Source organism: Rhamphochromis longiceps, linkage group LG20 (assembly GCF_057381845.1).
Source record: "Rhamphochromis longiceps isolate RC_006_pf linkage group LG20, R_longiceps_female_GT1.1, whole genome shotgun sequence".
Taxonomy (NCBI): Eukaryota; Metazoa; Chordata; class Actinopteri; order Cichliformes; family Cichlidae; genus Rhamphochromis; species Rhamphochromis longiceps.
Genome location: NC_140576.1, coordinates 33,482,524 through 33,496,636, shown reverse-complemented (window position 1 = coordinate 33,496,636; position 14,113 = coordinate 33,482,524). Strand labels below are relative to the sequence as shown.

The following is a 14,113-nucleotide window of genomic DNA, read 5'->3' as shown; positions in this document are numbered from 1 at the left end:
AGAATTCCTGTCCTACTATAGGTCCTATAGTATATATGGATAAGGTCTTCAATCACTTTGCTCTGAACTTTGCTTTCCCAGCACGAATCCACCATGACATGGGCAGGGGATTTGAGAATCACATGTTTTCCCAGCTGCAAAAAAGTCTGTGGTCTGCATGGTTCTCACACTACCCCATATCATCCACAAGGATGGGCAAGTGGAGCGTTTCAACAGAACTTTATTGTCCATGTTGAGAACACTAACTAACCTTGAAAAGGCAGACTGGAAGTAGTCACTGGCAAAAGTAGTGCACGCCTACAACTGCACTCGGAATGAGGCTACAGGATTTTTCCTGTACTCTTTGTTGTTTGGCCGTACTCCGAGACTTCCTTTAGACATCTTGTTCAACTTGCCTTCACAGGAACAGCAATTAAGCTACGTGGAGTATGTGACAAAATAGCAACCCCGAATGAAGGAGGCCTATGAGACTGCATCTATGGCAGCCCAGAAAGAAGCTTCAAGAGATAAACTGTCAGATCTACGGAGCTCAACATCACCCAGGGAACAGTGTCCTGCTCCACAGCCTCAAAGAGCAAGGAGGCCCAGGCAAGCTTCAGTCACACTGGGAGGACACAGTATATGTGGTGGTGAATCAAAAAAGCCCTGACATCCCAGTTTATGAGATCAAGCCAGAGAGGGGAGGAAAAAGCCGCACAGTACACAGGAACCTGTTGCTTGCATGTGACAGCCTACCTGTAGAAAAACCACACAGACAGGAGCAAAACAAAAGATGTAAAAGCCTAAGACAAAAGGGGGTGGGGGTGGGGGGGGGGAGAAGTTCAACAACATCTACTACAGCAAGACAAGGACATAGAGAGTGAAGATGAGGGTGAGGTTGTCTGAAGGTTTCCACAGCAAAATAGTACCACCAGCATTATCCCTCAAACCCTGAAATCTGAGGTGGGTGAACAACAACTGGGAAAGCCTCAAACCGCTTCTGTAGATGTAGGCTTCCTCACATCTTTCTGTCTCTTCATGTAATCCCCTTCCTGTTGTCCCTTTCTTACAGGACAACAGAATAGGTACACGAACCTGAGTTGCAGACAATAGAGCAACATTACAACCAACAGAAGTCCCAAGATGAGCAAATATCAGATGAACAACAAGATGAGCAAGGAAACAGTGACTCGAGCAGTGAACAAGGGTTGTCACCTGTCCTCAAACACCCCAAGAGAGAGTGACAACAGCCCAAACTGCTGACATACGACGTGTTAGGACAACCCACAGTCAGACAAGCTGATATGGACAATATTAAAACGGGAGCTATTTGCACCCAGGGACTGTGGAGGCCTTGGTGGCCTGAAGATATATACCAGCAAGGTGTGAGAGACAGTAATAAGAAACTGATCCAGAATAAAGACATTAACCCTCTGGGGTCGACGGATGTGACGGCACGTCAAGATCACATGACCAATTTAAGACGAAACAGCTACAAGATGCAGCGAGTCAGTGTGCCATTTCAACCAATCAAAAAATGATATGGCAACATGTGGGACTTGGTTGTTTAGGAAGAGGGGGAAATTTTAGGAGTGATGCCCGTGAGAGAAAGCGAGTGAGTGAAAGAAAGAGAGAGAGCGAGTTTTCACATGTGAGACATTAGTGACGTGTAGCGTGTTTGGAGGCTATAGTTAGCGTGTTGTGTAGTCAATGTTTTGTTTTGTGTGTCAGTTATACAAGTGAATGTCACATTTGCTCCAAAAAACCCACCAAAGGAAGATTCTGGTGTAAACACCGTCTCCACATGGAAAACAGGACTGAAACACCTCCTGTTGTCAGACCTGCAGGGTTTAGGCCTGTGGTGTTCTCCTCTGTCTTATAGTGGACACAAATTCTTATTTGATGCAAAACACCTGATTGTTTTGTAAATAGTTTTAAATGGTTATATAAAAAACTCCTGAGGCCATGGCTGCATTTTAGGTAAATAGTACCATATAACTTTGTTTGAAAAACTTGTGAATAATTTTCAGAAATGTACCATTTCTATTTGCATTTCAAGTTATGAAAATGTTTCGTTTTAAACATGTTTGTGGTTTTTACAGTAAAAAATATAACTTTTTTCTACTCTGATTTGTATTTTTCTTTGTCTGAATTTAGATCAATTGTTCTAATATAGTATGTCAAAATGAAAAAAATAACTCAAATTTCTGATATTTGAGGTTGTGCTGAAAATAATGATACCATGGACAGCAAGATAAACAGTTTTTAAAAGTAAAATATAGAGGTAAAATCCAAATTAGTGAAAAACGGCCAATTATACCCTGGACCCCAGAGGGTTAACATGAACATTGTGACAAGCACAATAGAGCAAACACACCACCAAAAGACAATGGACAGAATGGTGTGGCTGAACATATGATGGTGATGACCATCTGTAAAAGTGCCTTAATATGTAAACAAATTTAGTGTATTGTTGTCCAAATATTGAGTCTGGTTACAGTTGAAAATTCATAGTAACTTGTTCATTAACCTTGAGGAAGAAAAATTACTTGGCACAACATGAATCATGATTAGCTTCTACTATGAGTTTTAATTTGCTGAATGTAACATAGTGTGGGAAATGTTTCATGGAACAGATGTCATTAGTATGTGTAACCATAATTGTTACTCAGGGATAAGTATACTAGTAGTACAAAAGAAATGTACTGATAACAGCAAACATGTGAAAAAAGTTTGGGAAAAATAGAATCCTTTTTTTCTCACACCATTTTTTTGTTTTTGTTTTTGTTGTTACAATAGTTTGCATCAGCACAGAGCAAAAAGCTCATTTGCTCCCACCTGATGTGATATTAGGGCGATATTTAGTTTCGGCAGTAGGTGGCAGTGGCGGCTCAGACAAACGGGTGACAGGCAAAATAATCCCTGACAAAAGTAACGCAGGCCAGTTATTGTAATGGAAGCCGTCAGTAACACAGAACTCTTTTGCTGTGTTTCAGCACAATAAACTGCTCCTCACATACAAGGTCTTAAATAATCAGGCCCCATCTTATCTGAATGACCCTGTAGTACCATATCACCCCATTAGAGCACTTCGCTCTCGCACTGCAGGCTTACTTGTTTTTCCTAGAGTATTTAAAAGTAGAATGGGAGGCAGAGCCTTCAGTTTTCAGGCCCCTCTTCTGTGGAACCAGCTTCCAGTTTGGATTCAGGAGACAGACACTATCTCTACTTTTAAGATTAGGCTTAAAACTTTCCTTTTTGCTAAAGCATATAGTTAGGGCTGGATCAGATGACCCTGAAATATCTTGTGATCCTTGAAATTAACTACTGTAGCATGATTACAGCACCTCCTGCCAAATGCAATAAATAAATAAAGGTGGGATACATAAGTAAAGATCCTTTAATTTCCATGTAAAAATCATGGTGTTACATAGTAGCTAGAAGTGGTACATATTCAAATAATCTATCAGCCAATAACTTGTACTTTATGTAGTATCTAAATTATAATAGAAATATGTTTATTGTATTTTTGCTTTGTTTTGTATAGCATTTTTTTCTTTTCCTTCCTAAATAAACTTCTGTATATTGTTTACATGATTGGAAATTAAACAAAAAATGAACACAATACCAACAGTTGCCTCAAGGTGTTTTATATTGTAAGGTAAAGATCCCACAACAGTACAGAAAAAAATAAATAACTTTAAGAAGAAAGTATTGCCACCCAAAAGGAGAGAAGGGCAATATCATAATATCATGTAGTATAGTAGAGGCTCCTTGCCCCAGTTGGTCTTGTGACATCTTTCTGTCTCTTCATGTATCTCAGACACACTCAATGATGTTGAGATCAGGACTCTGTGGGGGCTGTACCATCATTCCCAGTACATCTCTGACTTGCTCACTGTCTACAGCTCAGTCAGACCTCTCAAGGATCAGATTCAGATGTTTTACCTGTTCCCGGAAATAGATCTCAGTCTACTAAGAGTGCTTTCAGTCATTGTGGTTTTGTTCTTTGGAACAAGCTGCCTGCTGACATAAGATTTGTGCGTTTATTCAAAAACAAACTTAAACCCTTTTTATTCACACAAGCCTATCTATACATTATTGGTGATATGTTCTGATGTTGTTTTATTTTTGTTTGTTTTTTGTTTTGTGTTACTGTTTTCATTGCCTTTAGGAAGTGCAAAGCCACACATGTTTGCCTTTATTTTCTGTATTTTATTTTATATGTCATAAAGTACTGTTACTTCATTACTTAAACAACAAAAGATAAAAAAAGGTATCCACGCTGATGTTTTCGTGTTTTTAAAAAGATAAAATAATCAACAGTCTTTGTGAACAAGCCAGGAGTTAGATGCATGAGATGAGTTGAAGAAAATAAAATGCAAAAAGAAACAGGGCTCTGTGTGCGGGCAGGCAGAGATGGAAGACCCAATCGCGGGACTTGTGGAGACTCAATGGCAAACTCAAAGAATCTCAGCATTACTGCTGGCATGAAACAAAACATAAACCAAACTGAGAACGCTAAACAAGAACACACATGCAATTCTGAGGGCACAAAGCGACAGTGAGCAAAGGAAAACACAGGCTTATATACACAGAGTAATAATCAGGGCATGGGAAACCGGAGGGAGACACAGCTGGGAGAAATTAGGGCTGAAAAGACACGGGGAAGTAAAACTGAATCCACTGACATAGGACTGAGACCATCAAAATAAAACAGGAAGCAATTCACAAAGACGCAGACTTGACGCTGAACTAAACTTACACTAAAGACGAGGGAACAAGACACAAAATCTAAGAACAAAACCCTAAAGCAGATTAAACTGAAACATGGAATATAATAATCCCCCCCCCCATGTTCAGCACAAAGTTACACCCATGATGGAGTGACGGGCTACAATTACAGGAATAAAGATAAGGTTTATAGGAAGCAAAAGGCCACAGGAACAGAAGGCCACATTCCAAAGGTTCAGACCTGTTAAACAAACTCAAGCAACAACAGATACACTTGCTGTCCCTTCACTTCTTTCACTTTTAATTCTGCTACAAAGGAGAGAGGTTGTGTGGACAACATGTCAGGAATAGCAACTAATGAAACTTCCTTCTTTCGTTCTAACTATGAACATGTAACTCTGCCTGCTGTTTACACCTTTGTTTTTCTCATTGGTCTGGGAGCTAACGGATGGGCAGTGAGGTCCTTGCTTCAGAAATGGAAAATTCTTGGACACATTAATGTGTTTCTTCTGAACCTTGGAGTTGCTAATTTTTTGTTCTTGCCAACTCTCCCATTTTTGTCAGCCTACTATTTTATGAGGAATAAATGGATATTTGGAGATGCTTTCTGCAAGATCACAAGATTCTGCTTCAACTTGAATTTATACGGCAGCATTGGATTCCTCACCTGTATAAGTGTGTACAGGTACCTGGCTATTGTCCATCCGATGAGGGTGATGGGAAAAATAACCGTCACTCTCTCTGTGGCTATCTCAGTTTTGGTTTGGCTGTTGGTGAGTGTTCAAAGTCTTCCAGATATGTTCTACCCAAAAACCTCTGCAAACAACACTCATACAAATAGAACTGAAAAATGTCACCATACCACCTCTACAGAGTATGTTGAGAATTACCTGAAATACAGTGTGGGTTGGACATTGACTGGGTTTGTTATGCCACTCCTTATCTTACTTGGCTGCTATGGACATGTGACTCTTGTTCTCTGCCGCAAAAATACCATTAATAAGGTGGTGAAACAAAGAAGCTTAAGGTTGTTGTTCATTTTGATCTTGCTCTTCTCAGTTTGTTACATCCCCTACCATATTTTTAAGAACCTCAGTCTTTATTCAAGAGTTTTGATAAAATACAGGATGCGTCCAAAATGGGATAAAGGAGTCTTCTGTGCTCATCAGATCAGTCGTGGTCTTGTGTGTCTGAATAGTGTTTTGAACCCCCTGGTTTACCTCCATGTCATGGATATTCCTGCTCAGCTCCAACAGCTGCTTCAGCAGTTTCGTCAGACATTTACTCGTTTGTTTGTGTCAAACTATGTCAGTGTTCCTGTGGCACAAACTGCAAACAGAGCAATATATTAACAGTGATTAATGACTTTACATGCAAAAGTAAGTAAGTTAAAGACTGCTTTATGTACTACAATGTGTTTCATTCTCTTAATTATCACTCCCCTTCTTCTAACAGTTCTTCTAACAGCACAAGTGTTTAGACAAATATATATATACCTTTATGTATCTTTTGTTTCCTATTCTATTGCCTTGTATTCTGTGAATGACTAAAACCTGGTGGAATGCATTTACTCTTTTGCTTTAAAACTCATTCTCCTTATCATGTATGCAAGATGTCATTGTTATTCCTTGTTATTGCTCTGTATTAGCTTCACTAGCTATTAGCATTTAGCTGATGATATTATGGATCTGAAATAAATGTAATTTAATCCTTGAAAATTGCATTATTCAAACTCCTTACAACAACAACTTTCACTTTAATGATAGATCAGGACAGAGCTCTGGCAGATTAGTATAATTTATTTCATATTAGTGCTATTACTGTATTTTTTGCACTTTTCAAGAAACTCAGCCTTTATTCAAGAGTTTTGTCAAAATGGAGGATGAGTCCAGATTGGGATGAGGGAGTTTTTGGTCCTCATCAGATAAGTTGTGGTCTTGTGTGTCTGGATAGTGTTTGGACTCCCCTGGTTTTATTCCTTGTAAAGGATTTCCCTGCTCAGCTCAGGCAGCTGGTCTGGCAGTATTGTCAGATGTTGTATTGTCAGTATTGACTTTGGCTTTCTCAAGCACAGCTGAGTTTAAAGACTGCATCATGTAATTCATTTTATATCATTCTTTTAACTATTATTCTGTTGTTGTTTTTTTAATAACACATTTAACAAAAGGGTCTACATACATACTTTTATACACACACTTCACACTCAATCTACCTTCAAGCCTGTAAAGTTTATTGTGTTTATTGCTGACACACAGTCCAGATGTATAGTCCATGTATTTTGTTGTTGCAACCTCTGTTTTGTTTTCTTTTTTGTTATTGGTCAGTTTAAAATCTTGGACATTTAAGAATTGTTGTGCAAAATATTGGAAGCATACATCCTCAGATTTAAAGCGACCTTCACTGACCATATTTGCCATAGCTGGTATAAAGGGCTGTTGCTTCATTTGTCATTTTGTTCACCAGATTGTTTCATTATCTTCTGTTCTAATAACATCCAAACTTCCAGTTTCTACAACATAATCATGGTTCTTCTTAACCTTTAAGTTCCTGTGAAAGATTTAACTTGTTTTTGTTCTGTCATGTGCCAGCTTGTAGCTCTGTGTTCTGTAGAAAACCTTTGGATTTCCTGTCTGCCATACGAGCCACTGTGAAATTTAGGTGGATTCCTCTGATGCACATTTCATGGCCATTATGAATGAACTTTTCAATATTTACCAGTTGTTATCTACTGCATATAAGATTTGTCATTAATAATTAGCATAGCTCATTACTGGGGACTGCTAAAGAGGTATCATGTTATCCTGTAAACTGTAAACCTTGTCCTGAACAGCATGTTCAAACATTTTTCTGTCCCTCCTCTACATCTAGGATGGTGAGGGAAGCTATTAGCTATAGTGTTTAACTGCAGGCACATTTTATGTAAGATTCTGGTTTGCTTATTTGGTAAGGAATGTTTACTTCCTGCCATTTATGGGCTCACCTATGCTTGTATATGGTGGATCATTAAAGAGGTTCAGCCATATACAGAGTGAGGGGAGACGATCCTTTTATGACCACCAGGAATTCACGCACGCACGCACACACACACGCACGCACGCACGCACGCACGCACGCACGCACACACACACACACACACACAGTGTCTTTGCTTTCATGACACACCATATGGGTTTTACAACGAGGTGTTTGTGTAACTATTGTCACTGAATAAAAGGCTGTGAGAGGATGCTGATTTTTTGGAGCTGGCTCGGATCAAGAGAGGAGCATTCAGCTCCAAGATCCTGATCCGACTGGCTTCGCTTGCAAGTCAAAATGGATTGAGCCCTGATTGTCTTGCTTTGTCCAATGGGATAAGTGTCTGAGCTAGCAAGGCCTGCGAACGCAGACCTAACATTTATTTGGTCCTTTAAACCGGAGCCCAAAATCGCCCCCACCGAAGAGGGTGAGGACACACCAAAATCTGTCGACAGCCAGGATGCCTGGGGCGCCTGAAGAAAGCCCTGGAACGTGAATTTGAAGCCAGGCCAGTAAGATACCGTCTGAACTCCCCTCGGGGAATGACGATTGACGGGATCCAGAGACTGTCTCGCAAGTTAAAATGGACTGAACTCTGATTGTCTTGCTTCGTTCATGGGGATGTCTCTGAGCTACAAAGGCCTGCGAGTACAGACCTAACAATAGCCTAGTTTTAAAAAAAAATTACTATGATAAAGATAATTTTGATTTTTTCTTCAGTGTACCTGAGCTCAAAGCTAAACCTTTCTATAGGCTGTATTTAAACACTGTATAAAATATGCCCTTTGTAAATAAGTTGAACACAATCATGATATATTATTTGGAAATACATAAAAAGTAATTAATATTATCTTTAGATCTAAAGGACACCTCCCAGACTTTAGTCTTAATCGTGGCTACTGTTAGTTGTCTTCTAACAATCAGTGATTAACTAATTAATTAATAGTTGAAGTAAATAAATCAGTGTTATGAGAAAATGCGAGTGGACTCAGAGAGCAGAACACACGAAGACACAGAGTTGCGATGAAGGAACTTTATTAAAGAGACATAGGAGAGGTGGAGAATAAACTCAACCTGGGTCTCTATTGTCCTGTGTAGTCTGGGAGATGATTGAATGATGGGGTGGGTAAAGTTTCCTCTGCGGTGGGGTTGGGTGGGCTTCCCCGGGTCCTGTGGGGCTTAGCGGTGCTGCTGCCGTAGGCCCCGGTCTGGATGGGCCTGGGCCCCCTTGGCTTGGTGGGTGTCAGAGGACAGGGGTGCCTACTGGGATCAGCTGGCGCCAGGGAGGGGCTTCTTGCCCCTACCTTCTTTTCCTCCCCATCCCCGACTGCCTCCCTCTTCCCGCTCCACCACACCTACCCACACAAGTAGGGCCTTGGGGTGCAGATGTGTCACCAGGGTGCAGGGGAGGCATCCCCCCCTCGTCCCCTTCTGGCCACCTGTGCCTCAATTTTATTCCACAACTTAGACATCCACATAACACATACATATAGGGCCATGAGGGTGGGCACGTTAACGGTGTCCAGAGGACGGTTTGTCTCTTCAACCCCACCTCTGGGAGGAGGTGTTGGCCGTCCGATTGGGATCTGGGATGCGGGGCCTCCCTACTGCTGCGGAGCCGGGGCGGTCTGCTTTCCTCCACCCCAGGGGAAAGGGTAACATCTCCTGGGTCTAGGTGCCGTTTCCCCCTCTGGGGGCGAGGGTACCTGGACCCGGGGTATAGAGTATGTTTGGGGAGTGTGATTGTGTGTACAATGTCCATTGGTGTCTATGTGGCAACCGTGGCTCAGGGGATTGGGAAGCGCATCTGTAACCGGAAGGTCGCCGGTTCGATCCCCGGCCTCTCTATCCTGGTCGTTGTGTCCTTGGGCAAGACACTTTACCCTACTACCTACTGGTGTTGGCCAGAGGGGCTGATGGCGCAATATGGCAGTCTCGCTTCTGTCAGTCTGCCCCAGGGCAGCTGTGGCTACAACCGTAGCTGCCTCCACCAGTGTGTGAATGCGAGAGTGAATGAATAGTGGCATTGTAAAGCGCTTTGGGTGCCTTGAGCTTTATTAAAACTCAAATCCAATCCATTATTATTATGTTGGCTGAGTATTTGTATATGTGTGCATGAGGGTGGGAATGCATGCCTGTTTGTCTGTGTCTAATGTCAGGTCGGGTCTTAGACTGCACCTCTCTGGGAACTTCCAGGCCCTCCAAAGTATGGAGGCCTATCTCCCCTCACCACACTCCCTGCCGGTGGCTGATGCCCTCAGGGGTCGGTGCGTTGGTGGTTCTTGGTGTCCGGGGCTGGGCGCTCAGGTATGTACCAGCTCACTCCCGGTGGCTACTTGGCAGGGCCTGGCGCCTGTTGGTCGGTCAGGCCTCTTCCAGGGCGTAGGGAGCCCTCGGGTCTCCGGGCTCTGGGCCTGCGGCTTGGTTCACTCTGGCACAGCTGGCTACCGGCAGAGCCGGCGGGCACACCAGTGCAGCCCCCTCTGTCTTCTGCTCTGTGGCTGCTGGGTGACCTCTCGTCTGGGGCTCTCCTCAGCTCTTCCCAGGAGGGTGGCACGGTTGCCCCTCCAGTGGTCCTCCTTGGGCTCTCGCACTCTGGGGCCTCTGGATGTCTGGCATCTGGATCTCCTCCATTCCTGCTTCATGCCCTGGGGGACGGGGCTATGGCTCCCTACACCCTCTAGCAGACCATTACATGGGGAAACCTTTTGAATACAAGCACGCTGATCCACACAGGTGTGCACACGGGTGTTCACTGTCCATAGACATAAACTACACCTTTCTTGGCTGCTACCTCAAAGCACATTGTGCGCTGTCGGTCCTGCGTGCTGCACCACAACATTCAATATTTAGTATTTACTGCTGTTTACACTTAGCTAGATTAATGCGATGGTGTTGTGTTGCTCTCTTTTTTTTCTTGTTTTCTCTTCTTTTTCTCTCAACGGGTGATCCAGGAGTTTTTTTCTCTCTCGCTTTCTCTTTTTAAGTGCCCTTTCTCACTGTCCCTCTTCCCCTCTGTTTTTCTTTTCCTTCATCTTTCTTTCTCCCTTTCCTATCCCCTAGTCATGTCTGTCCCGTCTGTAAGAACTGAAAATAAAATAACATAAATAATAATAACAAAGGTCGATCAAATGGACCAATACGGCAAGGCCATGATGATTCACTTGGTAAAGTAAATCCATTGGGTATCCTTTTTGGCCTTCAGACAACAATTCTGACGGCTAAAGAACCAAATGGGACAGACAAAAAAAAAAAAAAAAACAGTGGAGGGCGAATTTCAGAAACAATGTATTTGCAACAGAATGTAAATGGTAACGTGGAGCCAGGACGTCCAGGGGACGAAACACACACTAGTAACGCACTCGATCTAAGGGGAGAGGAACATGAGAATTAGGAGGGTCTTGCCCAAAACCGAGAACAAACATAAACCAGAATTTATAGAGAGAGGTGTAGAGCTTACTTGATACTGTCTGCAAAAACCTCTGGAAGGAAACGAACCAGACGAGGCTAAACAGAGAAACAGAGAGGCAAAAATCCTGGGGAGGAAACAAAACTCCATTCAGTCACAAGCAAAATAAATCCACAAGCTCCAGTAGGCAACCGGGCCGGTTTAGAGGCACTCCAGAAAGGACAATACTGCGACACTAGAGCCCTGTCGGGCAGCTCCTTAAGAACGCTAAGTGTCTAATGAATGACAGGTGTGCCAGGTTTGGTGAATTGCTGCACACGCCTACCTATGCGAAAAAGGAGACACAGAAAAACACAGACAAAACACCGCACTATTGGGTTTATTCAAACAAACCCCACTGAAACAGAGACCAACAAACTGCAAACAAAGCAAGACAACACAGCGCTCTTTGTTGTTTCACTTGCAAGGGAAGTCCGGCCAGGGTCTTAGAATTATTCATCCTTCATGTGAACTCAGTTAGCTTCAAACCTGACTTCCCTTATGGCTCCTTTTATTAATAAAAAGCAGCTACACACAGTTCAGTTAACCACATAACAGTTAAGGCAAGCATATATGAGCAAGTGTGTGTGTGTGTGTGCCATCTCCTGTCACACCATACATGGCGCGATCTCTTCTCAAATCGCTCTATACAAAAACAGAAGTTAGCAGTCCGACTATTTTTAAAAACAGGAACTTGTGGTTTCTAAAGATACGATTGAAACTTGTAGCAACAAGACAGCTTCCTACATCTTATGTAGGGAACCTAATATGGAAGAAACATTTTATCAAAACACATACAAGCAATGGTTATATATATCTTAGCACAAATGACAATCTAAAAAAAATCAACTCTAACACACACAATTTTATTATTTTCAAAAGACAATAACAAGCTGTTCTTGTGAACAAGCAAGGAAATGGATGCATGAGATTTTGCACACGTATCTCAAACTTGCAGGGTCACAAGCAGGAAGAACATGTACATCTGGTCTTATGTTTTAGCTTTTTGTGGACAACATGTTAGGAGACAGAATGAATATGACTGAATGGTTTCGTTCAGTCTATGAACAGATAACTCTGCCTGCTATTTATACCTTTGTGTTCATCATTGGTCTGGGAGCTAATGTATGCGGACTGAAGTCTCTGCTTCAGAAATGGAAAAGTCTTGGACACATTAATGTTTTTCTTCTGAACCTTGGAATTGCCAATTTTTTATTACTGCCAACACTTCCATTTTTAACAGCCTACTACTTTATGAAGAATAAATGGATATTTGGAGATGCCTTCTGCAAGATCACAAGATTCTGCTTCAACTTGAATTTATACGGTAGCATTGGATTCCTCACTTGTATAAGTGTGAACAGGTACCTGGCTATTGTCCATCCACTGAAAGCAAAGAGAAGGATCACTGTCCGTACCTCTGTGGCTATCTCAGTCATGGTTTGGCTGTTGGTGAGTGCTCAAAGTCTTCCAGACGTGCTCTTTCCCAAAAACTCACCAAATAGAACTGAAAAATGCTACCATACCACCTCTAACGAGTATGTGGAGGATTACCTGAAATACAGTGTTGGCTGGACTCTCACTGGGTTTGTTATGCCTTTCTTTATTTTTCTTGGCTGCTATGGACATGTGACTCTTGTTCTCTGCCGCAAAAATACCATTAATAAGGTGGTGAAACAAAGAAGCTTAAAGTTGATGTTCATTTTGATTTTGCTCTTCTCGGTCTGTTACATCCCCTATCATATTTTTAAGAACCTCAGCCTTTATTCAAGAGTACTTTTTTCAACCAACAAGAAGTATCCATCATGGGATAAGGGAGTGTTCTGTGCTCATCAGATCAGTCGTGGTCTTGTGTGTCTGAATAGTGTTTTGAACCCCCTGGTTTACCTCCATGTCCTGGATATTCCTGCTCAGCTCCAACAGCTGCTTCAGCGGTTTCGTCAGACATTTACTCGTTTGTTTGTGTCAAACTATGTCAGTGTTCCTGTGGCACAAACTGCAAACAGAGCAATATCTTAACAGTAAATAATGACTTTGCATGCAAAAGTAAGTAAGTTAAAGACTGCTTTATGTACTACAATGTGCTTCATTCTCTTAATTATCACTCACTTTTTCTGGATAACAGTTTTGGCACAAGTGTTTAGACAAATATGTATATATACCTTTGTCTATGTTTTGTTTCCTATTCTATTGCCTTGTATTCTGTGAATGACTAAAACCTGGTGGAATGCATTTACTCTTTTGCTTTAAAACTCATTCTCCTTATCTTGTATGCAAGATGTCATTGTTATTCCTTGTTATTGCTCTGTATTAGCTTCACTAGCTATTAGCCTTTAAATAATGATGTTATGTATTTGAAAAAAATGTAATTTAATTCTTGAAAATTGCATTATTCAAACCTCTTACAACAACAACTTTCACTTTAATGATAGATCAGGACAGAGCTCTGGCAGATTAGTATAATTTATTTCATATTAGTGCTATTACTGTATTTTTTGCACTTTTCAAGAAACTCAGCCTTCATTCAAGAGTTTTGTCAAAATGAAGGATGAGTCCAGATTGGGATGAGGGAGTTTTTGGTCCTCATCAGATAAGTTGTGGTCTTGTGTGTCTGGATAGTGTTTGGACTCCCCTGGTTTTATTCCTTGTAAAGGATTTCCCTGCTCAGCTCAGGCAGCTGGTCTGGCAGTATTGTCAGATGTTGTATTGTCAGTATTGACTTTGGCTTTCTCAAGCACAGCTGAGTTTAAAGACTGCATCATGTAATTCATTTTATATCATTCTTTTAACTATTATTCTGGTTTTTTTGTTTGTTTGTTTTTTTTAAATAACACTTTTAACAAAAAGGTCTACATACATACTTTTATACACACACTTCACACTCAATCTACCTTCAAGCCTGTAAAGTTTATTGTGTTTATTGCTGACACAGAGTTC

General features: G+C 41.6%; 2 protein-coding genes across 2 annotated transcripts; both read left to right on the top strand.

Moving 5' to 3' along the window:
• Positions 1-5,051: 5,051 nt before the first annotated feature.
• LOC146645737 (P2Y purinoceptor 1-like) lies at positions 5,052-6,232 on the top strand. Its single transcript, XM_085394037.1, has one exon. The coding sequence runs from the start codon at positions 5,052-5,054 to the stop codon at positions 6,063-6,065; it is 1,014 nt and encodes a 337-aa protein (XP_085250163.1). The 3' UTR covers positions 6,066-6,232.
• A 5,961-nt stretch (positions 6,233-12,193) lies between these two features.
• Positions 12,194-13,579, top strand: LOC146645736 (P2Y purinoceptor 1-like). Its single transcript, XM_085393872.1, has one exon. The coding sequence runs from the start codon at positions 12,194-12,196 to the stop codon at positions 13,193-13,195; it is 1,002 nt and encodes a 333-aa protein (XP_085249998.1). The 3' UTR covers positions 13,196-13,579.
• The last annotated feature ends 534 nt before the right edge of the window (positions 13,580-14,113 follow it).